Consider the following 26590-nt stretch of genomic DNA (forward strand, 5'->3'; position numbering starts at 1 on the left):
AGCAACTTGTTTGCTACGTCTCTCTCGATTCTTCTTGTATCATCATGCCATTAAAAGCTAGATGACTCGCAACCTTTTACAACTTACTTGCGAAACCATGCTTGGATTCTACACGTTTATCAACTCAAAAAAAGGGAATAGGAAAAATTGTTGACTGGCGCACCCTGACACACAAAGAATTTGTTGGCTTGTAATGTGGTGGTTATCGTGACTCTCAAGGTTTGTATCAACACTTATGATAATATTGTACTATTAATATGTATCAAAATTACTCATATGGTTTGTAAACAATGCGGAAGAACATAACGTGATAGATATAAAATTTTTATCATTTTTAAATTTTTCAAAGATTATTCAAAAACATTTTGAGAATATTTTTTCATTTATATTTGATTTAAAAAACTGAACAAAAGTTTTTCGTAAGTCTGCATTTGATCCATTGTTAATAAGTATAATAAATTTCAAACTGTATAATTGATATTTGAGTTTGATATCAATATTTTTAACATAATTTCTAAGTACCACTAAAGGTAAATAAATCACTATTTTTATAAATTAACTTGGAGTAAAAATGAATAATATGTTGTTGAAAACATTGCTACGATAAAAAATTTGGATAAATTCGTATTAATTATTTTATTGTTTCAACAGCTTTATAGAGATTTTCCCAGATTGATTTTAATTAAAAGTAAAATAAATAATATTGATCTATTATTCAGATTACAAAGTGAGTTGTTTTCATCGATTTCCATTGTATAGAGCATTATTAAACCATTATATTAGCTTTCAATGGATTATAAAAGATCTAATTAATTACAAACTTCAAAAGAAATCCAATGTATGGAGAATTTGTTTTTATGGTTGCTAGGTGGGTTTAAGTAGATTGACGAATATGATTTATTTCTGTTAAAAAATATCAATTCCAAATAATCAAAAATGCATTAAAAATCCGCAATCTCCAAATAAAAAATAACTGTTTATGCTTTATTGATTGAATTGCTTATTTATTACAAAATAAAAGACTTCTGTGAAGTTGATTACATGATTGTGGTTTTTTTTCTCCAATGGAAATTCTGTCATGAGCATAAATAATGAAAGTTTCTAAGAAAAATATTGAAAAATAGCTAACGCCGAGTGCAGTCTCAAGAAATATATGGCAAAAGAAAATGAGCATGAAAAGAAGGACGAATTGTTTGAATAATTTTTTTTGTTTTCCTCAAAGATTTACAGTATGCAGTCATATTTCTGCACTCATTTTTCACTTGAAAAATCACACTCTAAGCAGTGAAGGTGCGGTGAAAGATGACAATAGTCTCTCGGCAGAGTCACGAACTGCATAAACGACCATGTGTCGTGGTCTACGTTCAGCTCAGGTGAAATACGATGCAAGCTAAGCTTTCCAGGAAGACCAGAGGGACTTATGCTTACTAGTATACTGGTATATCCTCCTCTGCAATTCACTTGATTTTACATTTTATTTTTTTTTTATTCTATCCCTTTTTTTTGCTTACAAGAAAAGAACGCTTTTACCAAGACGATAAACCTTATTTACTTTTCATTAATTTCACTGCTCTCAGAATGAAGACAAATTAAACAATGAAATACGATTATAGCTTCCAGCTAAAATTAAATATTTCAAAAAAGGAAATAATACTTGAGGACAAGAAGAAAAATATTGGAAAAAAATATGGATAGATAACAGAAATCTCAAATATGTTGAACTAAATCAATACTAAAAAATTTTACATCAATAATAACTCATTTGAGGTAATGATATCAATGCTTGAAAATTTTTAATTGAAGTGCAGTAATAATTAAATGAAAGAAATATATTAGAGTCTAGAGCATTTTTATCTAATAAATTAATATATTTTCAGTCTTCCCATCAAGTTAACTGAGTCATAATTATAAGAAGTTAAATAAGCCATGTTTCACTCAACTTCAAGTTATAAAAATTGAATATTATTTACTTTTACAGATGTTCCAGTTTGCCTAGTATAATTTACAGTAATAACTAAAACATAAATGGTATAGTCATTGCAAATATTGTTTAACAACTTGATGTAATAATAATAAAAAATATATATCAAATTAATTTAAAGTTAAAATTAGTTTAGGCATGGTTTAAGTGTTTCATGATAGTAACTGTTCAAAATGTCCCAGTTAATTTTATTTTCTGGCTCACTTAAACTGTCAAGAGTGCTAACTGGTCTAGTTTGAATTTTTTTATTTATGAAAATTCCATCTAAAAATGATAAAAAAAAGAATTTTTCTTAAAAATACCTGATGTACTTTACAAGTGATAATAGCATTACTTTAGTTATATTCCGCCTTGTCACCAACTCTAAACCAAACTTAGAGATATTGTATTTAATCCTTTTCCTTCCTCATATGTATACTAATACTTGATTGTAATAAATATTAAAGAAGCTGACTTTTACCCCATGGGGTTATATTAATCAAGTGATATAACTGTGAAGTAAAACAGATTGATTGAATGTTGAAAACTTAAAGGTACTCTAGTTAGAAGTAAATAATGAATTAGAGGCCAAGTTAGAAGTTTTGGTATTTAACTTCATTTACACTCCTGAGAGTCACATGAAAGTAATACCTGCAGTGCCGACAAGTCGACAATATACGACCTTGCGGACATGCAACGACCGTCAAGCAGGCTCAGTGAAATACGTCTTATCCAAGGAAAAGCCCTGGATATGCAGTTGAGATGCATCAAAGCGAATATCCTTGAGAAGCTTTCGATGATCCTCGAGGTCAGATAGCATATCCTCGGCTATGGAACCCGTGAAAAAGATGAAATAGACAAAGAAGAATAACATGAGTAGAAGAGAAGAATACTAACATTAAGAACGAGATAAAAGAGAGACCGGAGCAATGAGAGGTGTGTACATGTGGTTAGAGAATAGAAAACGTGGTGCCGGTCTGTGCACGATACCAAGGCCCTCACAGGTGGGTGAATTACGGCGAGTGGTAAATTCTCCCTTTCCCTCTCACCCCATTTTAGCTTCCTAACTCTATAGACTTCTTGTAGGGTAGGCTAGAACTTAAGCGTGCCGCGGAGGCAATTCGGTATCTTTTACCGCAATGCAGAACATTGAATTTCACCTACTCGGCACGAGGCTTCGTTTCAACCAGACAGATAGAGTAGTGAAAGAAGATAAAATAATGTTTACGGCATGTTTGAGGTAGGTTCGGATCCAAGGTCCTCTTCGTCTTCTTCCTCATCTTCATTCTGCCACGTTATTTTCAGGCGAAAGCTATTTTTTCGTGGGAATGAATTTATTGCTAGGCTACTTATTCTGCTCTTTCTATTTGAAATATTCGCAATGAATTGTAAGCGAATTAATTATGTCACTAGAATTTTTTTTCCTTCACTCTTTTTCTCTCTTTATTTCACTTTCTTCATCTCTCTTCTACTTTCTATGGTTTATTTACGATGAAACTTTAATGAAAGAAGTTGATACCAAGTACGTATTTATGTAGATTAATGAATCTTTTATTTTAGTTTTAAAAGTAAATAAGACTATTACGAAGGTTTTACGGAAAATTATTAATATATACGAGTATTTAAATATCGTTTTCAGGACAAGAATATAAATAAAAATACTTTAAGTGAAAATAATATTTTGATTTTTTTTATGAGTCTTCTTAAACCCGAGTTTTTATATCACAGACACTTGTATAATAGGGTTTTTAATGGAAATGATAAGTTGAATTTAAAATAAAGTACGAAAAAAAAAAATAAAATTGTTTTGTTCCTAATTAGCCGGATATTTTCAATAAAATTACATCCTCAATTTTATAAACAATTTTCGTTAATTGATTTTAAATAAAAATGCATTTTAATTATGTAAATAGTACTAATAAATAATTAATGCATTTTTATAAGATATATTTGTTAAATTATTTTACTTTTGATAAATAATTTAATTAATCAAATTCAAAATTAGTTGATCTAAAAAAGCTTTTAACCAAAATTTATTTTAAAAATATTGACAAAAGAATATTATAAATGACTAAGAATTAGCAACTGGATCCAATAAAATAAATAACGCATATTAAATAAGATAAAAGAGAATGTAATATTTCACTTTTAATGATTCATAAAAAATAAAAACATCTGATTAATAGACTGAAATTTCTTATCGTGATTTGAATTTATAAAGCAAATGCAAGTGAAATGGGAAAGGGCTATTGCCAGGATCCAGATAGAATTTAATACAAGACGTTAAAAGTAAAACACATTAGCGAAATGAGTTAGATGTAAGAGAATACACGACATTCAGTATTTGAACTAAAGCAAAGGTTTAAACAAGCGCGAAGCAGGTGGATCGAATCGATTGCGACGATGCGTATATGTCTGTGAATGCAGACTGTTGAAGCTTTTTCCTGATTCTATGCGTATTTCCATCTGTGTGTCTAAGAGAAGATTAAACTCCTCCCTATATTCTCTAGTTCTAAAGTCTCTTTCTCCGCCTCGTCCAGTCGCAAGTCGAGTTACAATTGGCAAGTAAGACAAATGCGGCGGGACGGAAATTGGCCATGGCAGTCGACATGAAATCCAACTCGAGCGAGAGTGCAGTACGGAATGAAAGGAAAAACGAGGAAAGAATTGGAAAAATAGAAAAATTCTGCGACCTCGAGGAACAAAAGATAAAGCCGCTTGATGAGAAAAACAATGATTTCAAGTAAAAATCAAATACTTTGACATATCTTCAAATGAGGATTTATTGTGTTTCTATATTTCATGGAACTTGCTTAATTTCATGGATTTATCTGCAATAGAGAAAGACTTTTTGAAACAATACATCACTCTAGTAGATTGAATCTAAACTTTTGTACTTGATATATATATATACAATTACGTTGATTGTAAACATGTATACAAGAGAGAAAAGAATTCAGTGCTTAATTGATATTTTCAATTTATGAAATTTGATAATTTTGTGGAATAAAAAATATTGAATACATATACATATATACATATGTGAGAGATGAGCAATATTTTATTTTTACTTTTTTAATGTAATTTATATTGAAATAACAACCCCCCTAACCACGAAACTTTGAAGTTTTTCTTTTGGTATCGGTTTTTTAGAAGATTGAAAAAATTCTAAAACATTTTTATTTATATTTTAGAATACATTTCCATAACTTTTAACTCCAACCATTAATTATCTTTTCTTTATTAAAAAATAACAAAAAATTTGGAACAATAAGTTTAGAAATTCGAAAATGCTAAAACAGCCGTTAGTTAAAATTCAAGTTTTTAATTTTCTTATTTTTTATTATTAACTTGAAAGAACTTATGATTTTTAATAAAAAAGGAGAAAAATGAATTCTTGGATGAATGTAAATTGAAATGGAATAAAATCACCTGTTTTCCATCAATCCTTAATACCATTTGTAATCAATTTGTTAATGTCCATCTACCCCTTTATGATAAAATTGCTTGATTCATCATCATTTAGTCTGATACATTGAAGACGAATCTCCAAAAGTCATCTGTCAAAACGTTGTATACCTAGCAAATAATTTACCTTCTGATTAAGATTTGTACACAAATTTCTTTTAACTAAGTATAAACATGATGGCATCGCACAGACGCTAGTGCTAAGTAAAGCGTATGTCTCAAATTTATTCGCATCTGGGCACCCTTTCCTTCATTCTATACGGCACCGAGAGAAACGTCCCGCGGCTTTATATTCATAGCACGAAGCAAAATGAGCGTCAAGAAGGAGGTAGCACGCCGTGTGGCCCCAATGTTGAAGCAAGTTGGACGTCGAGAGATATAGTGGAGCGAATAGGGAAGCGTAGCTTGGCGAAGTGCATTCAGTTGTCGACTGAATTTGTGTGGTAGACAGAGAAAGACTGGGATATCGAGTTGGCAAGGATGCAACCTAGTGCACGCGTCCATCGGCTAGATTTGCCAAGTAAACGAGTAAGAGACTACTTCAGAGAGTATCTAACCTCTCCATGTTCCCTCCTCCTCCTCTTCTTTTCATCATCATCCTCTCACGAACTTGATAGTATATGTATTTAGAATTCCGGAATATTCCTCAATGCGTTCGCAAGCTAGATATGACATGAAGTAAGAGAGCTCTGAGAGTAATTGTGATGCCAGATGCTCAAACTGTTTTGGTACGCTATATGTATACATGCCTCAGTAATTTCTCTCTGAAATTTCTACCAGAAACATTAAATGATATTCAATCTTGACTCAATTCTCATTTAATTTTCATTTCAATGCACAATCAATTTGCTGAGGGCTTGTACTACTGGAGCTTTATAAAATCTTCAGCTTTCATTATCTAAAGTAAATACTGGCAGACTTCTCTCAGCCATTGTGAGAAGTAGTCATCAGCTGATTCATTACAAATTTTAATGCCATTCATTAGCTCATCATAATATCTGCTTCAATGAAAATAAATATGGATCTAAATAGAAAAATTATCATTTAACAAATGTTCGGTTAATATGGCTACCTTTATCATAAATCCAGCTGTTGTGGCTATAAAACATACTCATGATAGTTGTAATATTCCTGTGGTGGCTAAAATATCATTCGTAGTACTACAGAGTCTTTCTTTAGAATGGATGAGTACTTGAAAAATTGTAGATAATATTAAAGTAGATTATTTTTCTTAGAATATGAGCAATTAAATATAAATTGAATAGAGTTTTAATAAAAGAAAATATCATTTTCTTTTTATTATTAAATATGAATTTTTGAAATTATTATGAAAATTGTAGTAAATTATTGTAATATTTAAATTATAGAAAAAAGTTTTTTGTTAACTAATGTTGTATTTTATAGTCAGGAAAAAGTTATTTTTAGGAAGAAACAAAATTTAGAGTGAAGGAATTATTTTGGAGAAGACAGAACAAGAATAATAACAGTAATAGTAGAAACTTACTTTAAAGAACTTTTGTTTTCATTACTAAAGAAATTTTGTGACAAAAATAAAATATTTTTCGACATAAATGTTATTGTAGTTTTGTAATTCAAAATATGTAAAGAAAATTAACTAACCTTTGTTCTTTGTTTTGACATTAAATATAATAGTCAAGTGTTGAAATTTTAAAATATATTTTCGTTGGCTTACAAAACTAAACATCCAGGATAATAATAATTTTGCTTCAAATGTTTACTGTTAAGCAAAAACAGTAACAAGAAAAGGATTCAAAAATATAAAATAGATATTTTGCGATCTTTGAAAAATTATTACAAAATAAGAAAGAGAATGTTTGTAAATAATTATAGATATTGTGATGGTGTTTTTTTAATGTAAGATGTAACAAAAATATTAGTTATAATAATTTTATAATCGGTATAAAATCATTGCGAAACATTGCGTTATAAGAATAAACCACTGTAGGTAAAGTATGATTCAACTCTTGATACGATGTATTTTTTTTTAACTTAGTATATTACTTTCTAAACGAAAAAAATGTAAAAATCTTGAAAGGCAACTATTCCCACATTTAGAAATTTAATATGGAGTAGTTTGAATTTCATTATTAACTGTTAATCAACAATTGTATCTCATTTAAGTACTTAACAACAAGAACATTACTGTTCCAACATTGAGATATGTCCTATTACCATGCGGAGAATAGGATTTTGTAACAGTTAATAAGTAATGGCTGCTAAATCATACCTAAAATTAACAGGAAGTGTGTGAGTTAAATAATCATTATCATACGTTACAAAATATTTTAATGTACATTGCGACACTAAATTTAATCTAACATGATATGGAAAAATTGTGATAAATCATTCAGTTTATTCTAAAATGTCAAAAATAATTATTTGTCATATTTGAATATTTATTATGGTTAATATCAATAAAAATAAATGAATACTTAATAATGAATTCGAGAAAAAAATTTAATTTCGAGTAGTTAATAAATTTCTTTGACAATGTAATACATTCACTCTACTGCTTTAATTTATATTAATTCAACTTAATGATTCAAGCCTAATCATTTGAATCAACTACTTTACTATTTTATTCACTTGGTGTAACAAAAATATTGATATAAATGAAACCATATAAATAAATAAAACCAATTTGTGCGAGAAAATAAATATAAATAGATTGTAAATGATCAAGCTGACAATGAAGAAAACGTATTTAGACTGTGACAAACAGGGATTACACTTCTTGGCGATCGTACTTCAATATACATTAGGATTATAGTATTAAAGTGGACTAATTAAATAACAACTAGGATAAAACTCGTATACAATAGTACTTGTAATAAATCAATAAGAGGACAGAAGCAACAATAGAATCAACAAGAGAGAAATAATATGGATGACAAAGATACGAATCATTCTCTTTCTTAGCTTCAGTAGCCAAGACACTGGAATTATATTTGGCTCAGAGCACGTGGCTGGCCCGGGAACATTCTATCTTTCTGCTCTTTCCTTCTGTTTCATTTACCCATCGACCCTAAAGAATGGTGACAAAATCTTATGAGTTGCCGCATAACCTGTTGCCCTTCACGAATGATTCTGTCCAAAAGTCAGAATGAATTCTACAAGAAAATCCCACTTGGCATGCTAAGCTGCTTTGACAAGTTTTTTTAATAAAGAAAAAAATGTCTCTTAAATGAAAAGAATAAAATTTATATATGGAGAGTTAAATCCATAAAAATTATGTAAAAAAGTAGTACTAATCTTCTCTGAAATTAAATTTTTAATTTGAAATTGTGAAAATTTTATCTTTTCAATTATTCTCTGATCTGCAGAATGATTCAATCCTTTGGATTAAACACCTTTTTAGGTATTATGCAAATACATTGTCTTCCTGAAATTATATTTCTTGAAATAAATGACAATTTTCTTTTCTTCGATGAGTTTTAAGTTTGAACTTTTAGCAATTGCTGGTGTAGTGCTGAAAGGTTGCGCGAAGACTATTTGTCAATCTAATTGGTCTTTGAATAGATTGAACTTTGAATAATGTCATAAATTATTACTATGTAATAATATAAGTTAGATTGGACAACAGGATTTCGATTCAAGGTTGTTTTAGTATTAAAACAGTGGCTCAAGGGGGTCACTAGTGTGTGCGATTCGAATGGTGGAAATAATTACGTAACTTGACTCACTTTCACTGATCATGATCGAGATTCAAAAAAAGTCATCGAATATTCGACGAAACACTAACCTCATTATTTTGACTTAATATATGTCATTCTGCCAACTTTAACCAATCTTCAGCAGTAAAAAAATTTTAATTCATTAAATTTTTTCATTTGTAATTTTGAGAGAAATTCTATAAAAATTGAAAAAAATTTATCAATTTCTTCGAACCTTAAATTAATAGAAATTAAATTTAAAAAACAAACAGTTCTGAAATGTTGTGAAAACATTATGGAAATATTTTTACATTTTTATTATTTGAGAAAATGAAAGATATAAAGTTGGTTATCAATATGGAAATTAATATTTAATAAAAATTAGTTGCGAGAAAAAAATATATAGTAACAAGTGGGTACAGCCTGTTGGATAGCCGTAAGGTAGACTTTCACTTACGTCTTATCGTATAAAAGTTAAACTAGTTAATGGTGCATTATCATTCAACCGAAAATCGATGAGTAAAAATATTATGCATTCATATATTCAATAACGTGTATTCATGGAACACTTAATCAAAAGTATGAAGAATCGATTTTTTTTTAAATTCAAATACTACTTATTCACTTGCATTAAGAGTGTTGTGCATTAATTACAAATACATATTTATAAACAACATGAATATACATATTTATAAATAATGTAGCAAAATAAAACTTTGATTACTTTAAATACGGATGGAAATAATTGATGATAAGAAAACCATTATTCACTCAGGTGACTATTTAGCAAAAACATTTAATTGTGGTTAAGTTACTCGAAAAATGATATGATGATATCGTGTTATCGCAAAATTATTACAAAAATGACAAGAATTTATTACCAATTAAAATTCATGAACAATTTTGTGAAAAATAAATTTAAATGAAAAAAATGTTTAAAAAAGCAAAGAATCATTTATTTTATATTCATCAATGAAATGGAAGCCACCATGAGATATAGAAGATGAACAAACCAAAACTATTGAAAGAACGCAATGGAAGTGTGATTTGAAAGCTCCAGAAATTCCAAGAGCTTTCAACAGAATATTTCCAACATAGCATTGTCAAGTATTATTCTGATAACACCATATATGCTATCTCAACTCTAGAATTTTCAATATGGTATATATCTAGTAATAATGAATTAGTGAGAGTGACCACTTTGATTCTATTCAATCCATCAGTATATAGAGTAGTGTCAAGCAAATGTCATTCACTTTTGCAAAGCAATGAGTATAGAGATAAAGTTACATCAAACTATTTTGTATCACAGATGTGTTGCCATAAATTCGATTACGAGCAAACCATATTCACCGCGGACAGCAAATAGCGGCATATCCCTTTATACCACAACGTCAAGCGATAAAACCCAGGTAAATCTATAATAACCTACTCCATCGAGTCACTGAGAAACTTGATGGTGGTCTCTTCTGTGATGTCGAACAGTTACGTTGGTATACCAGTTTACCTTTTCACACTTGCTTCACATTGTTTCTCAACCTACACCCATCTCTTTATACCACCGTGTAATGCTTCTTCCAATACCTAGACAACAATATTAGCAACAATCCTCTTTCTTTACCATGTCGCCAAAATAACCACAACATTTTACTGCCCGATAGAATATTAGATTTTCAGACAACCTTGTTTTTTTTACCTATTTTAACAAATATTATACTATGGACAAATTATTTTACTATTTCATCATATCAACTTGAAGCTTTCAAATATAACCGATGATATAACTCCCTAATTTTAATATAATGAATTGTGAGATTTCATTTATTATTATGATTGGCATACTAAACTAAAATAATCATTATAACATAACGGTAGTAACTATCTGCAATTATGTATCAAGTAAAAAATGATGAATTTTCATTAACAAATAAATCCAGTTTTTATGATCTATTTTTAATTTAAATAGGGTAATGCTTCTAAATATATCAAAAAATCAATACGCATAATAAATAATTTTTCATATTTTAATGACATGATTTTCTTTCAATTCTAGAGAAAATTATTCAATGCATAATAAGCTTAATCTACTGACATAATTCCCAATACAATTAAGGGAATCATGTTAACTCATGTCACATTGGAATACTCAGATCCAAAAAGTTGAATAAAAAGAGCAATCATTGATGAATGACTCTATTTAAAATCAATAAATCATTGGAAAATTAATGTGCCATTTAAAGAATTACAAAAACGAAATTTTAATTTGTTTAAGCTATTTTTAATTACCGATTAAAGAAATAATTGTAACCGCAGATTAATTCATTGATTACTGTTATTTTAAAATAAATGAATATATTTATATTAATAAATATGAATGTCAATTTCAAATTTTTAATAGATGTAAGGTTTGAAGGGTAGAGTAAATTTGGTTCATCCAAAATAGATGCAAAATTATTCGTGATTCGACTAAAATAAATGGTAATATTTAAACTTGAAAAAACATCAATTATTGATTCTAGTTATAAAATTTCTATTTAATGCTCTTGAAGTAAAACGAACAATACTTTTACCGCTGATAATTTACCAGGTAACAGCACGAGAAATTAGTTTAATTAAAAACGAAGTAAAGTGATTGAAACCAAAGGAAAAGATTTTTTCGCATTGTTAAATAGATTTTAATTACAATGAATAAATAATATTATAGCAATTGATAAATTCATTCTTATCAATGAATAAAAATGAGAAAAACATTTAAATACTTAAATTTTTTTCTTCTAGTCAATTTTTCTAAATCAATAATTCATTTCAATAAATTTACATACACGTGACGGATTATTTTAATAAGAATACGTTAGTTAACGTTCGAATTAATTAAGTAAAACGATAAAACTTCAAATAACGTTGGATAGTGATATTCGGAAAAATCATGAAGCAGGATAATCAATTCAACATTGTGTTAGATAAAAAATAATAATAAAAGTAATAACAATGAACTATGATCAGGTCATTTAACTAAGACTTTCCTGAATGAAGGTGACAATCAATCATGTTAATAAATATTAATGAAAACAATTTGATATACACGATATAAAAACGAATAAATGAATGATAATAAAACAAATGACTTCCCCTAACTGATCAGACTGATGCTAAAACTATGTTCGTTACTAAATGTGTCTGACGTACTTGACAACCAGGAAGCACATTCCACATTTAAAGTCCGAGACGACCGATGAGAAACTTTTTGGCAGTAGAAATAAACGCGTAATAAGAACAACAGAAAAGAGACAGAAATAATAAAAATAAAAGAAAAGAAAAAGAAGAAAATTACTGGCCAAGATTTTCTTGACTGACTTCTGCATTCGAGTAACGAACGTGTGCCTGTAACTATAGTGATGACAAAAGTGTGCAAAATAAAAAGAACAAAAACAGTATGAGGTAGACGTAGACAGTACTCTTACGTTAGTACCAAAATAGTCCAGTTGAACAAACGTTGCAACGCTTCGTCGGCTGTCTGAAACGACCGACATCCTATTCCTTCTGCTTCTTCTTCTCCACTATCCTACCATTTCATTTCTGACTCGACTTTAAGATAATTATAAACATCAATTCTCTTTGAAGACAGAGATAAGCTATGCCAATTTATCAACTAATTTTTAGAACAACGTCGATCTAAATTACCTAGATAATAAAATGTGATATAAACATGGTAGGTTAAAAAATAATTCAAGTGATGGAGAAATTAGAAATCAGTTACATTACTTTAAATGTCGTGTGAAGAATTAACTGTGCAATAAGTACATGAAGTTGAAATTATTACTTAATATGAGAATCATTTCTATCTGAAGACATTATGGAGGTGTGAATGAAAAAGGAATATTCTTGAAAATAACATTTATACTAGTGCTGATTAATCTATTATTAATACCTCATCAGAGGTATTAGATAAGTAAAGTTTAGCATTTCGATTTATTCCATAATGCATTATTAATTAGCCTTTGGAATAATTGGCAATATAAACATTAGAATAATTATATTTTGGAAATGAATATTTAATAAGATGAATACTTAAATTACTATTATAACTTCACAATATTGATAAAATGTTTATATAAACTTTTCAGTATTTTACATCTAGAATTATAAAAATAAAAATTAAATATTACATGTTTATATTGGACTCAAAACACAAAAATAACGAATATTTATTTTTAATCAATATTATTGAAGAAAATATTTTTGTAAATTACGTCACAGACATTGAACATAGTAGATCAAATTGTATTAAAGGTATTGAGAAATTTCATCTATAGACGGTACAATCTAGCTTTTACGTCAATCGCAGATGATAGAGTAATCTCTTGATTATGTGTGGAATCCTTTGACAAGTATAAAATATTACAATCAATCATAATAATAACATTATAACAATAATAATAATGATAGATATAATAATAAATATAGAGTAATTCTATAACATACAATACAACATACAAGATAGTACTGAGATAGACCAATTTCAAGTTAATGATATTTCTTCTTATAATAAAATTAAAATAAAAACTTAACAAATTAACATTTATTTGTAATCTATAAAAATAATTGATACTATAAAGGATCTAAATAAAATAAAGAAGAAAAAAAAATACAATAGCCAACAACAATAGTTTTTTATTTGACGAGCGAAAAAATGTAAATATTGTGAATAAAGATTCGAAAAAGAAAAGAGGATAAAGGGAAAAGTCTACTCCAACACCTGCTCCAACAATCTTGGTGGCCCAACAAGTACAAATATAGATACTTCATTCGACACTATATCCCATACGATGATACAAATTGGACTGACGAAAGAATTTCTTTCTACGTCAGAGAGAAAATAAAATAGTTTCATTTAATTTCCTCTGAAATATCCAGATAATAGTTCAAATTCATTCGACGTCAAAATACAATTATATAACGGATACTGAAATCTAAAAAAATAAACAAATAATAAAAAAAAAGAAATCCCTAATGAAAAAAAATACAACTTTTATTTGAAAAAAATTCAAAGCCTATTATTTTATATTTTGGAATTTATGACATTCTTAAAAATAAATTCTATAAATATATAAACTTGTCATAATTATTTAATTCATGAGCAACATCAATAACTTTGATTGTGTTAGTGAAACATGTAATTTTATAGATTATTAGATAAAATTTAATGCACTGATAGAAACTACCTTGTTCAGGATTAAAATAAAAAAAACTTTTTCAACAGCTTCAATATTTATGTGACTAATCTCCAAAGAGTTATGATGATAGTAAAGATAATTTATTAGCAAAACTATTAAAATCGTTTATTCTTGTAACTTTAACGCGTCTCAGACACGTCCACGCCAAAAGCCTAAATTCAGTCACTTTATAGGCAATAAAACCAATAAATGATTTATATAAGTAGTAGACAAGTCGAAAGATTCACCATCTTATTTTTCACAGATGAGTAAAACGCTATATTCTAAAAAGAATTTTTTACTAAATTTATAGGAAAATTTTTATTTGTTCCTCTTTCAATAGAAGGAAAATAGAATTATAGACCTTTATAAATTTGGTTAAGTAAGCTTAAAAAATATGAAAAATGTCTGAGACTGAACAGCAAAGCTTCGAACTTCAAAAGAAGTTCATGTCAATTGAATAACCGTAATGAATATTTTGATTGTTAGAATAAGAGAATTATGTAAGGAACAACATAAATATATAAAGGCTATTTCGAAAGCAAGACTCGCACAACTCGTAATTCTTCTGTAGACCTACTCGACTAAAGGTACCTTGAAGGAGCTAAACCTCTTCGCAGAATGCGCAATAAAGTCCTGGCCCTAAAGCGCGCCTCGAGGTAGAAAATTCACTAGGTTCAACAAGAGAAAAAGCAAGAAAAAAATCAGGAAAAGTAAAAAAAAATGAATAAAAAACTAAATGAGAGGAAACGACATTCCCTCGAGTACAAAGAAATACTGGATTCACCAATGGACTTTAAATCGAGTAAATCTGATTTTCAGAAATGCGAAAAATATTTACTAGTCTTGTAGAAAGGACACGACACCTCTTAAATTTCAAAAGAAAATTTTCTCAGTAAACTTCGTTGTTGCTCAAGTAAAAATTCACTTCTATGGATTTCATTAAATATTTACAATCCTAGAAATGCTGCTTTCGATGAATTTATTCAAAACATCATCAAGAACATTGAAAAACAATCTGATTGATTATTTATTATTAAAAAAATTATAAATCTAATTTCATTTCACAACATAAAATAAAAATTTTAATTAATAAAAACTTAAATGTCGTAGACATGATGAATATTTAAAAATCTTTTAAAGAATTTTAAATTTCATGGCAAGAAAGTTTTAGATTTTGAATAAACATTTTCAAGAGTCCACTTGACTCTTTAATCTTATAAATTAGATATGAAAATTCTGCATTATTTTACAAAGAAATAGTATAATCAATAATGATGAAATGAGTTTTAAATTAAAATTGAAAAACACGATTCTATCAGAAAAGTGTTTTTAAATATTGTACAATTGAAAAGGGCATTTTGAAAATCTATATAAATTTTGCTTTGAATGTTTTTGCCTCGTATTCAAATTATCTTGATTCAAACAAATCTTGATCTCCAGGATAATATATTTTTTTTATCGAATGAACATGTTTGAATTATCTAAATGCACAACGTAAATCTCGTAAAGTACTGCTGAGCATAAAAGAAAGATCGAAAAAACAACTCATCCACGATAAACGGAAATGGAATTGAATTTTGGTGTCATATATGAAACGCAAAAACATGGAAAGCCAAGATCTTTAAGTAAAAATTTCAAGAACTTTGACCACATTTGATTATTTACAACATGTGCATATGTACCAATGTGTATTATACCCCCTACATGCTCTAGAGTGATTGATTACCAATTCTTGAAAAAAGAACCTAAAATGTATTTATTTTAGGACTGAAAATATTCTCTCAGTATTGTTATACCATTTTGGTATCTGATCTTCTTCGTTCCTTTTTCATCATTTACTACTCATCATTTCAATGCCATTTTAACCTAAAATCAAGAAGACACGCTTGACACATTTAGAGAACACTCAATATCAATCTGTCAAGCTATATATAATCCTCTAAAAATACTACTATCTCTCAAGGGTAATTAACGTAACGTATAAATTCTCCACGTGTTAGTTTAATATATTTTCATAAGAGAAAATTTTAATTATGCTTTAAGATTATTTTTACTGTTTAAAAGTTGAAAAAATGATGTGTTAACGATAGAATGAAATTGTTGTCATCAACTTCTTGAACCATTATAAAATATTTGTTTTAAAATTTTTTCTGTTCTCTGTATTATTAAAAACTTTAAATGTAGTTTAAACGTTGAATTGATAAAAAATTGTTTTAATTGTGTAGTATTTGATAAACAAATTTAAAAACTTACCACCTCTTCTTCTTCAGATGATGGCTCTTCATAATCAGAATATGATTTCTTGAAGACAAAAATGGAATCTGTCGGTTCCAGTTCCCTATTATTACCAAATTGTGTTTGTTGGTCAACCGACTTAGGAGTAGTCATTGATGCTTCTGTGGTTTCAACCATCTCACGAAATTTATTTAATGGTCTGTACAAGTCTCTACGGATTTTCAATAATTTGTTAGACACCAAGCGTTGATGTTACTGCACGTTACTATTTTTTTGATGCTGTTCTTAACTTACTCTGCAACAACCAGCTAGCAATGCTCACAGGTACACTTTGCTATTGTGATCTGGAACGATACGACAAAACAACTACAATTTTACGGTTTTTTAGAATGGCACAAACGAGGGATGTTAACGTTACTGTATGTTGGCACACATGACCCACATACTTTTATGGTAAAATTGTTAGAACGAAGAATAAATAAAGAATGATCATTCGAATGATTTTTTAATAATAATCTTGAATGCTTTAGCTCCTTAAGTAACAACTTTACTGTTTTAGGTAACTTGAGCATTAAACTATCTACGATTTATGATAGCTAAAAATTTCAATTTTTTCTTTAAAGTAACGGAAACCTCGTCTACATCAATGTAATTGAATTTTATCAAAAATTTCTAGTCATAACTTTTTACTGAAGTTTATTATTAAATTTCTACTCATTCTATCAATATCAAACTTTTATTTCAATAGATTGTGAAATACTAGTATCAAAATAATTAAATTAGTTTTTTGAAAGATTTTTCCATGTAAAAATTAAATAACTAACCGAAAAATTATTATACTGAAAATTCAACTTCTACCTAATCCGATTTCTATAAATTAAACATAAATACCTTAATCCTCTAGGATTTTTTAAGATTATTAATGTAAAATATTGGATTAACATGCAGCAAAACAGATATTAGAATATACATATATCATTCTATTTATAAAAAAACAATAAATTATACTTAGCTTATTATCAACTTAGAAAAGATTTTTTTACAGCTTTAATTACCGGAAGTTCAGATTTATTTGTAGATAACATTAGCAGAAGTTTGAAGAATATTCATCATGATAAGTAAGATACAGATGCTCAATATTAGCTCTGAACGATATTTTTATTTCATAACAGACGGATATGTGTGTACGTATATTCTTTGAATTAAACGTTGCAGAGCAATCATTCATATAGATATCGTTAATAGATTATATTTTATTTAATTTTAATTAAGACATGTGTTTTATATAAAGATAGTACAAGTGGTAGAGCTAATTGAAAATTGAGATGGTAGTAATGTATTTGATATTTGTTTGTAGCATCAATACAACAGTATTATTACAAATCATTCATAGAAGTTGATACTTACTTACTGTTACTATGACTCATGTACCAAATCATAAATATTCTATGAATGACCAAAGAAAGATTTGTTAGATAACTTATTAATGCTGTAATAGTGCTATTGAGGTAAAATTTTAGAATAATTGTTCCTTTAAATTTTTCAGGTTATGTTGTACAAATAAAAATAGTAGTGATATTTACAATGAATCCAACACAGATTCTTAAAAACTAAAACTCATAATATTTTACTGAAAAGTGAATGAAAGCAACAAAAATACAATTTACATAGTTAATTACATTGAACATTAATTAAGCTTTTTCAAAACTTACAGAATAAGAACACAACCGGCTCAAAAATGCACATGGAGACGTTGTTTATTAAACGAATCAGCCCGCTCTTTTTAGGGTCGGACGCGCCATCTATAAGTTCATTACAGAATCAACACAATTTGAATCAAATTTCAGTAAATAAATTATTGTAAGTAAAAATGTATTTAATTCAACATTTTATTCTTTAATCTTGGTTAATTTCTTTAAATAATAAATAAACAATAAGACAAATTAATAGTACATAAACATATAACAGCATATTTTTTCAGATAGCTAAAAATGTAAAAATAATGACATGAAAATGTCTATTTATTTATTAGTGATTAGAATTGTATCTCGTTATTGTTGTTAATATTTAATTATTCGTAATATATTTTCTATATGAGGATTATCATATAATATGGAATATTAAATCTTATCTGTTTTAAAAAAATGGATTCGTAGAGATTTCTTCTCGCTTTGTAAACGTTAAAATGAATTTAATTGATTATTATTATGAAAGATTCAAAATACTGTTTTTAAGTAATGGTATTCGGATAATTAAATATTATATTTTGTTCAAGAAACTATTTCCATTGGAGTATCTTGTTTAGGTAACTTACTAACCAACTGTGGTTTAAAAGTAATGTCTCCTTTTTTATTATTTTTAAACGTACATCCTTCCAGGGATATTTCTGAAATATTCTCCAAGAGTTCAACGCCACCAACCTTTCCTTCAGAACTAGAGAGATATTTTTGGGTTTCGAACCGTATGCCATATTCTTTGCAGTCTGACACAAAGCAATTGGATGCATGTACTTGTGCTCCTTCTTGAATCTATATTTAAAGAATAATTTATTAATGAAAAAATGTATTGAATTTTTGTTTCTGTTTTCTATACAGACCTCCATTCCTTCAGTACATGCTCCAAATTTACAATCTTTCAAAACAGCCTCGCCAGATACATGAACAACAATAGCTGTTCCAAGTCCTATGAATGTTGTATTTTCAGCAATTAGTTTGCTTCCAGATAACACAACTATTCCTAGTTTGATTACACTTTGATTTGATGCCAATATTTGACACTTATTTAGTTTAACTAATCCTTTGCGAACTAAAATTCCAGCCTGAAGTTCGCCAAGATCAACAGTAACATTTTCCAAGAGAACCTATTAATAAATGTTTATGATTATGACAAATACATAAAAGTTATATTACATACGTGAATCACGATAAGATACAAATTATTAGTTAAAGTAAAAACCTGCTCTCCAGAAAAGTCCAACAGTGAAGGAGCACTAATATTGTCTTTGGCGCAAAGAATAGTTTTTTTGTAATCACAAATACCTCGAATAATACCTCCGTCTTCTAAACCACCTGCACCCTTAATTTGATGCTCTCCTTCACCTATAATTATATTATCTCCTGCTTCTGAAGCATCGAGTGCTTCTTGCATATGACCAGCAGTTCTGAAAATAATAATAAAATCAATAACTATGGTAATATTAACAATTTTTATGAACGAACAAATATTTATCAAATATACGTACTTGATGAAGATATCTTTTGACAAAAATGATTGAACTTTATTTAAGCATTCTATTGTATTTTCCAAAGAGCTACCATGCCACACAAAGTAAGCTTCAGATTTTCTTCCTCGACTTTCTCTTCTTTTTGCATCAATACTAGGATTAATAGAACCAGGATTTCGTTGAAGCATCTTTCTCATATCAGGATTTTCTAAGACTTCCATTTCAGTTTTAATTTGTTGGAGTCGTAGATGAAGTTTCATAAGCTGACACGTTTTTCCTTCATCTACTAAACACTTTGTTTCTTCTTCCTCTTCTTTATCGGAAATATCAGCTTCTAATCGTGATATTCTTGCATGAATATTTTTTCCTTCCCGAACTAAAGTTCTGATAATGTCAGCAGTCTCTTTATTAACCATATTTCTTTTGATCTCAAAAAATAATCTCAATCTGGGCTCTAGATGGAGAGTCACCCAATCAGTATTATCATCGTCATCAAAGTCCCATGGCATCCAAAGGTGATTATAAAAAAATCGAAGTTGATCAATACAATTAGACGTTCCAACCATGTCTAGTACATCATTAGTTTGGTTTTTTGTGGGATATAGTTCGATTAAAGGTACATCATACTTTTCAGGTAAGTGAATTTCATCCTGAACTGCAACAATCTTAACTAATGCAGATAATTCTACAAAATCAACTTGTTCTGCTTGGACTACAACAATTGTTGGGTAATGAATCTCCAAGTCTTGACAAGTTAATCTGGGAATTTTCCAAAGAGCTTGCCAACCCACTGGTTCGATTACTAATTCGACATGATAAGACCACTCTGACTTGATTTGTGATGCCGGTACAATTGTTCCTTGACCAGAGAGGATTGCCGTAAACTCCACAAGCCGTTCTTGTAAACTTTTGTCAAATGTATAAACTTCCATTGCACTAATTGTTAGTAATTTGTCAATTAAATTCAAGTTCTATGAAACAAATATCATAATAATATAATCTATGCACTTGTTTACGATTGTAAAATGTAGATGTGATTGAAAAATGAATAATTACGAAGTCTCACAACTTATTGATAAAGCCATTCAGCACAAACTTGAGAAAATAACGTCTCTAAATTTAAGATCGAACTTAATGAGCAAATACTGTGTTGAATGGTGTAAAAATTCTACGAGCTTTAGGAATTTGGCGGCTGACCCACGCTAACTGTATAAAATCTTTGAATTTCAAGGACGCAAAGGTAAGGTTATTTTAGAAATTTGTATGATAATAAAAAAAGAAGAATTGATGGACAACGACCTCTGATATATGAAGTAGACTCGAATTTTTCTCTAAATCAGATCTACACTGACAGAAATTTTTTCCGGTGGCGAATTATAGAATTTACTTGTCCCCAGTATAAAAGTGATAGGTAAAAAAGTTTCGGAAGGCAGGTAAAGAAAGTACCTGGAATCAGTAAAACTTCGTTTTAAAATGAATAAAAAAAATACTGAGTCTAAATACAGAATATACCACTCCTGAGTAGACTACAAGCGGTTGAAGAAGTAATAAGTATACAAGTTTTATGAAAATAAAGTACTTGTATTTAAGTAGTCTTTCTACTTGGAATCAGTATAATGTGAGCCAATGTATTTTGTTTATCTCAAGTAGGTAGATAATAAAAGAAGATTACAAAGTTTACTTCAGTTGATAATATAGTTTTCTTACACTGAGGATCTTCCTTACTTACCACAAGTGTATTTTATACGGAGATCCCGTATAAAGCGTACTTATGCTAAGTATAATGCTGTTTTACACTTCAAAAACCATGTTCTCACATTATGAATCCTTTTTTATTAATAAGAAAATACTTGTTACTTGATTCAAGTATGTCAATTCTTCACTGCAAGTATATTATATACTTAAATTAAGTATACGAAGTACTCATGCTAAAATTTTTTTCTTATTAAATTTAAAAATTTCAAAATATAAATAATCATATTAATAATAAAAAAGTTACTGTTATACCCATTGGTATTGGTCAATTTAAATTAGTGACCATTACTGATGAAGTAATTTAATGATTAAATATTCAGTAATTAATAAATAGATGAAAAGTAATCTTATAATAATTACAACAATTACTGTTGTACTTTTAAATACGTGGAGCTGCTACACTTACACTGGGCAGCAGCTCGAGATATTGAAATATGCAACAATATTTGTTGCACTTATGAAAAAATTATGATTATCTCTATGAATTAATAATTATACAATCAATCATTTATTTATCATCATCAAAGGTATTATATCGAATAATTTATTTCTGAGCGCTAAGTTGGAAAATAAACACTCTACAGGCATAGTCTAACTGGAGCAACTTGGAGTTTTTAAAAGCACAACACCAATTTGTTGTTATTATCATTCAATTATGATTCTTTCTCTAAATTAATCAATGAACATTAAATAATTTTATTATGATTATTAAAGATTTAACATTAAGCCATTTATAGCTGAACGCTGGATTGAAAGATAAACTCCTAAAGCTCCTAACATGTCTTACTGCAGCAGCTTGAGGTATTGAAATGTACCACAATAATCGTTCCAATCACTGTAAAATTTCGATTCATTTTTAGAATTAATTAATAGACATGCAATTAATTATTAATTATTATTAAAGATTCTATAATCAATAATTTATCTCTGAGCGCTATATTACGAGTTAGACTTTTAACAGGCCCAGTGTAAGTGTAGCAGCTCCACGTATTTAAAAGTACAACAGTAATTGTTGTAATTATTATAAGATTACTTTTCATCTATTTATTAATTACTGAATATTTAATCATTAAATTACTTCATCAGTAATGGTCACTAATTTAAATTGACCAATACCAATGGGTATAACAGTAACTTTTTTATTATTAATATGATTATTTATATTTTGAAATTTTTAAATTTAATAAGAAAAAAATTTTAGCATGAGTACTTCGTATACTTAATTTAAGTATATAATATACTTGCAGTGAAGAATTGACATACTTGAATCAAGTAACAAGTATTTTCTTATTAATAAAAAAGGATTCATAATGTGAGAACATGGTTTTTGAAGTGTAAAACAGCATTATACTTAGCATAAGTACGCTTTATACGGGATCTCCGTATAAAATACACTTGTGGTAAGTAAGGAAGATCCTCAGTGTAAGAAAACTATATTATCAACTGAAGTAAACTTTGTAATCTTCTTTTATTATCTACCTACTTGAGATAAGCAAAATATTTACAAAAATGCAGTAATCGCTATTCTTGGTATAAATTAATATTATATTAGGATTGAGTGATGAAAAATTTAAAATCAAGTTAATGTTATTATGATTGTACAGTACACTTTAAACTTCATTTTGATATAAAATGTACTTGCATCAAAAAATAATTATACTCAAATTGAGTATATTTTGTGTTTGCCGCTAGTATACTTTCTAGCTATCACATTTTTTCTGTCAGTGTATCAAGTAATTATAATCAAATTCAATTCATAATAAATAAATATTTGTTAAAAAAAAATTATTTTTAGTCTAATTACAATAGGGGGAAAAAACTTTTATGGGTTCGAGCTTTTTGTCATTGACAACAATAGTAATATCGACAACTGATAAGAAAAAAAGACAAAAGATCAAAGAAAATAGCACTAGCGCCACTTATCATCGGTTCGTATGAAATACATGTTTTGCGTAAGTGTATAACCCTCTATTTATCTTTATACATTCTTTGTATATTCTAGGATAATCGTATAAACGGTTTTTCATTGCTTCAAAAGTTGTACTAAATATTTCAATTAAATATTGCATGTATAAAAATTATATTGTTTCTGAAGCGAAGATTATTGTTTAAAATGTGTTATGTTATGTTATGTAATACAATAAAATGCATTATAAAAACTTGAACGAAATCACAAAAATGAACAACGCAGTTTAAAATAAATGGCTGACGAGTGTGACCAATTCTAAACGTGTTATTCACTGCTTCTACTATCTTTTGTTTACTTGCATGCTCAATATATTATTCAAAAAGTTTTTCAAAAGAAAAACATAAGAAATGGCTCAATCAACGGTACAACTTCCAGAAAAATTGGAAGGAGAAAAAGATGACAAGTCAGGTAATTATATTATTAATTGTAAATTTTATTTACGAATATAAAACAAATAATGAGAAACCAAATGTTAATTTAATCATAAAATCACTATTTGAAAAGCCTCTAGTATTAGTATTAACAAAAATCTATTTGTTTCTCAGGCATATCTTCAACTGTTGAATGTGCTGTGTGTCTACAAGCATATATACATCCAGCAAAGTTGCCTTGCAATCATGTATTTTGTTATCTTTGCATCAAAGGAGTTGCAAATCAAAGTAAAAGATGTCCAATGTGCCGACAAGAAATACCAACTGATTTTATTGAAAAGCCCAATCTTGTTGACATTGACGAAATAAAACAAATTAATACTGAAGAGGAATATCAATGGTTTTATGAAGGAAGAAATGGTAAGAGTATATTTCATTCTAAATAATAAAATCGTAATCAAAAAAATAAGAATCTTTGATCACATGTAATATTGACCTATGAAAAATTATATATCTATGATGAGAATTCTAAATTTCCACAAGTAGTTGAGCTATTTTTTTGTGTAAATTTTTATATTGTACCATCTTTAGGTTGGTGGAAATATGACCCTAGAACCAACAGTGATCTGGAAGCGCTTTACAGTGTGGGAGAGACTGATTGTGAAATTCTAATATGTGGCGAAATTTATGTTATCGATTTCAGTAAATTACAACAGTACAAAAAATCAGAACCATTTCGGAAACGTAAAATTAAACGTGACATCAAACATTCTCCTTGTAAAGGCGTAGCTGGTGTTCGATGATAAAGGCGGAAATTCTAAAATTCTATTTTTAAGATCAACAATTATAATGCAAGAGAAAATTTTTTACGATGTTTTATTATGTCTTATTTTGACTATTTTATAAATAATAGAGTTGGAAAATTAAAAATATTTAAATTTATTTTGATGAAATAAAGAAAAAAACAATCAATATTTATCTTTTTTTATGTAAAAACCTCAACAGCCTTAAAATATAAGAAAAATTGTTCCAGGCTGGTGGCAATATGATCCAAGGACAAGTTTGGAACTTGAAACAGCTTACAAGCAAGGAAGGAGAACTTGTGAGCTACTTATAGCAGGATTTTTATATATTGCTGACTTTGGATCTATGCTTCAGTTACGTAGAAATGATCCATCACGGCATCGAAGAATCAAGAGAGATCTTGCTAATGTACCTAAAAAAGGTATTGCTGGATTAAGATTCAATTCTCAGGAAGAAGAACCTGTTTTTCGTGAAATAAGAGGAGCTGAAAGGCCAACAAGTCCTGCAAGTGATTCTCTCGGTACAACTTTTTTAAAATGTTCTCAATTTTATTGTATTAATCAATCTTATTAATAATGATAATATCATAATTTTTAGGTACTGGAGATGGAACCAGTACCCCCGTACCACCAAGTAACACGCCTCAAACTCCAGCGAGTAATGCCAGTGGTGACGCAACTCCTTCGACCGACCGGCAGGATCAACGAACAGACTCTTTACACCAGGTTTTAGAACAAATGAGATCCTTGATGCTAAGAGGACATTTTTCACTTAGTAATGATAATGAAGTTGAAGAACCAAACAACGACGGGTCATTTTCAGATCATCATTCTACATCCTTGCTGTGGCTCCAACAATCCAACGGTACACATACGTCCGATGAAGAGCACTAAGATCATCATCAAGATCCATCCCTATGTCAAACCAATCAGGAAACGGGCATGAATGTACAACATTTTTCATTTGGAGTTCAAGAGGTTTTGATTAATTAGGTATTTTTTTGTTAATTTGTTCATATTACTTTTTTTATGCATACATTTTTATAGTTTTCATTTGCATACGCGGAAATTGAATAATAATTAAAAAGTTCAATATTCTGTTTAGTGGGAAATATGAAAATATTTTCATTTGAGTTACTTCTTTTTATTATATTTTTTTGTGTATTAATAATATTTTGTTCAAATTATAATAGCAATGAATGTGTTTATGGACTCAAAAATTGTTATTTTTGGTGAATTTACTCAACAATAATGATATATATAAAAAAAAGAAAATACAACTGATTTGAAAATATGTTATAGTACAATATATGTACTAAGAGCAAAGTAAATTTAATAATCAAACGATTATTAATATCAAATATCTCATGAGTAACTATCAGAAAAGCTCATAGAAGAAACAGTGTCAATAACTACTATTTAAACAGTGAAATATTCCTCGAGGAAGTATTAAAATACATATTATTATTAATGCATTATCATTACATATTTTATAAAGAGTATGATATTAAAATAATTTTCAAAACTGGAATTTGAAATAAAAATATTTATGAAACGTTAAGTATTATTTTTTCGATGATATAGTTTAATTTATTTTTCTGTTATACATTAATATTGAAAATTTTCTAATAACGATTGTAAAGGTTCTTAAAGACAATATCTTAAAAATTATATTGAATTGTAATAATAAATACATCTTTTGTAGAAGAATGTGAAATTTTTATTATTGTCATCAGTGTAAACAATTTCTTTGTTTTATGATATAACTTAATATTTACATTTTTTCTACGATGGTATGAGATACTGAAAGTACATCTCATTCAAATTACTAGTTTAATTCAAATGATTATTTACTAAACATCAAAAAATTCAAATTTGATCTGTTTTTATGTTTATTTTTGATAAAATTCTTAATG

At 28.3% G+C, this 26590-nt stretch overlaps 3 protein-coding genes across 5 annotated transcripts in view; 1 reads left to right on the top strand and 2 right to left on the bottom strand.

Annotated features, from left to right (window-relative positions):
* LOC118068715 (RNA pseudouridylate synthase domain-containing protein 2-like) overlaps positions 1-18328 on the bottom strand; it is a 97429-nt gene extending 79101 nt beyond the window's left edge. The window contains exons 1-3 of one of the 2 annotated variants that reach the window (XM_035086347.1): positions 18266-18328; positions 16848-16897; positions 16572-16764 (exon numbers count right to left, since the gene is read on the bottom strand). In XM_035086347.1, coding sequence (XP_034942238.1) covers positions 16572-16730 — 159 coding nt within the window. In that variant the 5' untranslated portion in view covers positions 16731-16764; positions 16848-16897; positions 18266-18328. Of the gene's footprint in view, positions 1-16571; positions 16765-16847; positions 16898-17960; positions 18131-18265 lie in introns of those variants that run through there. The other variant, XM_035086348.1, reaches the window with a different exon arrangement.
* A 218-nt stretch (positions 18329-18546) lies between these two features.
* Positions 18547-21037, bottom strand: nesd (nessun dorma). Its single transcript, XM_035086346.1, has 4 exons — positions 19795-21037; positions 19509-19713; positions 19150-19413; positions 18547-19081 (listed from the first exon to the last, which is right to left on the bottom strand). Exons 1-4 carry the CDS (start codon positions 20706-20708, stop codon positions 18824-18826), a joined length of 1641 nt encoding a protein of 546 aa, XP_034942237.1. The 5' UTR covers positions 20709-21037; the 3' UTR covers positions 18547-18823.
* A 2488-nt stretch (positions 21038-23525) lies between these two features.
* On the top strand, positions 23526-26240 carry LOC118068548 (Ring finger protein 146). 2 transcript variants are annotated; one of them, XM_035086025.1, is made up of 5 exons: positions 23526-23908; positions 24046-24291; positions 24905-25195; positions 25273-25400; positions 25498-26240. In XM_035086025.1, exons 1-5 carry the CDS (start codon positions 23848-23850, stop codon positions 25618-25620), a joined length of 849 nt encoding a protein of 282 aa, XP_034941916.1. In that variant the 5' UTR covers positions 23526-23847; the 3' UTR covers positions 25621-26240. The 2 variants fall into 2 exon arrangements, with proteins under 2 accessions (XP_034941916.1, XP_034941915.1); XM_035086024.1 differs by having other exon boundaries at positions 25273-25726.
* Positions 26241-26590: the final 350 nt, after the last annotated feature.

The sequence above is a fragment of the Chelonus insularis genome, unplaced genomic scaffold (genome assembly GCF_013357705.1).
Source record: "Chelonus insularis isolate UGA/USDA-ARS -01 unplaced genomic scaffold, ASM1335770v1 contig_3_pilon, whole genome shotgun sequence".
Taxonomy (NCBI): Eukaryota; Metazoa; Arthropoda; class Insecta; order Hymenoptera; family Braconidae; genus Chelonus; species Chelonus insularis.

Coding starts and splice junctions, on each gene's coding strand:
- nesd (XM_035086346.1), bottom strand. CDS start 20,708: ATGGAAGTTTATACATTTGACAAAAGTTTACAAGAACGGCTTGTGGAG. Junction 19,414..19,508: donor TGGACTTTTCTGGAGAGCAG/GTTTTTACTTTA, acceptor ATTTATTAATAG/GTTCTCTTGGAAAATGTTAC. Junction 19,082..19,149: donor CATGTACTGAAGGAATGGAG/GTCTGTATAGAA, acceptor CTTTAAATATAG/ATTCAAGAAGGAGCACAAGT.
- LOC118068548 (XM_035086024.1), top strand. CDS start 23,848: ATGGCTCAATCAACGGTACAACTTCCAGAAAAATTGGAAGGAGAAAAA. Junction 23,909..24,045: donor AGAAAAAGATGACAAGTCAG/GTAATTATATTA, acceptor TTTGTTTCTCAG/GCATATCTTCAACTGTTGAA. Junction 24,292..24,904: donor GTTTTATGAAGGAAGAAATG/GTAAGAGTATAT, acceptor AAATTGTTCCAG/GCTGGTGGCAATATGATCCA.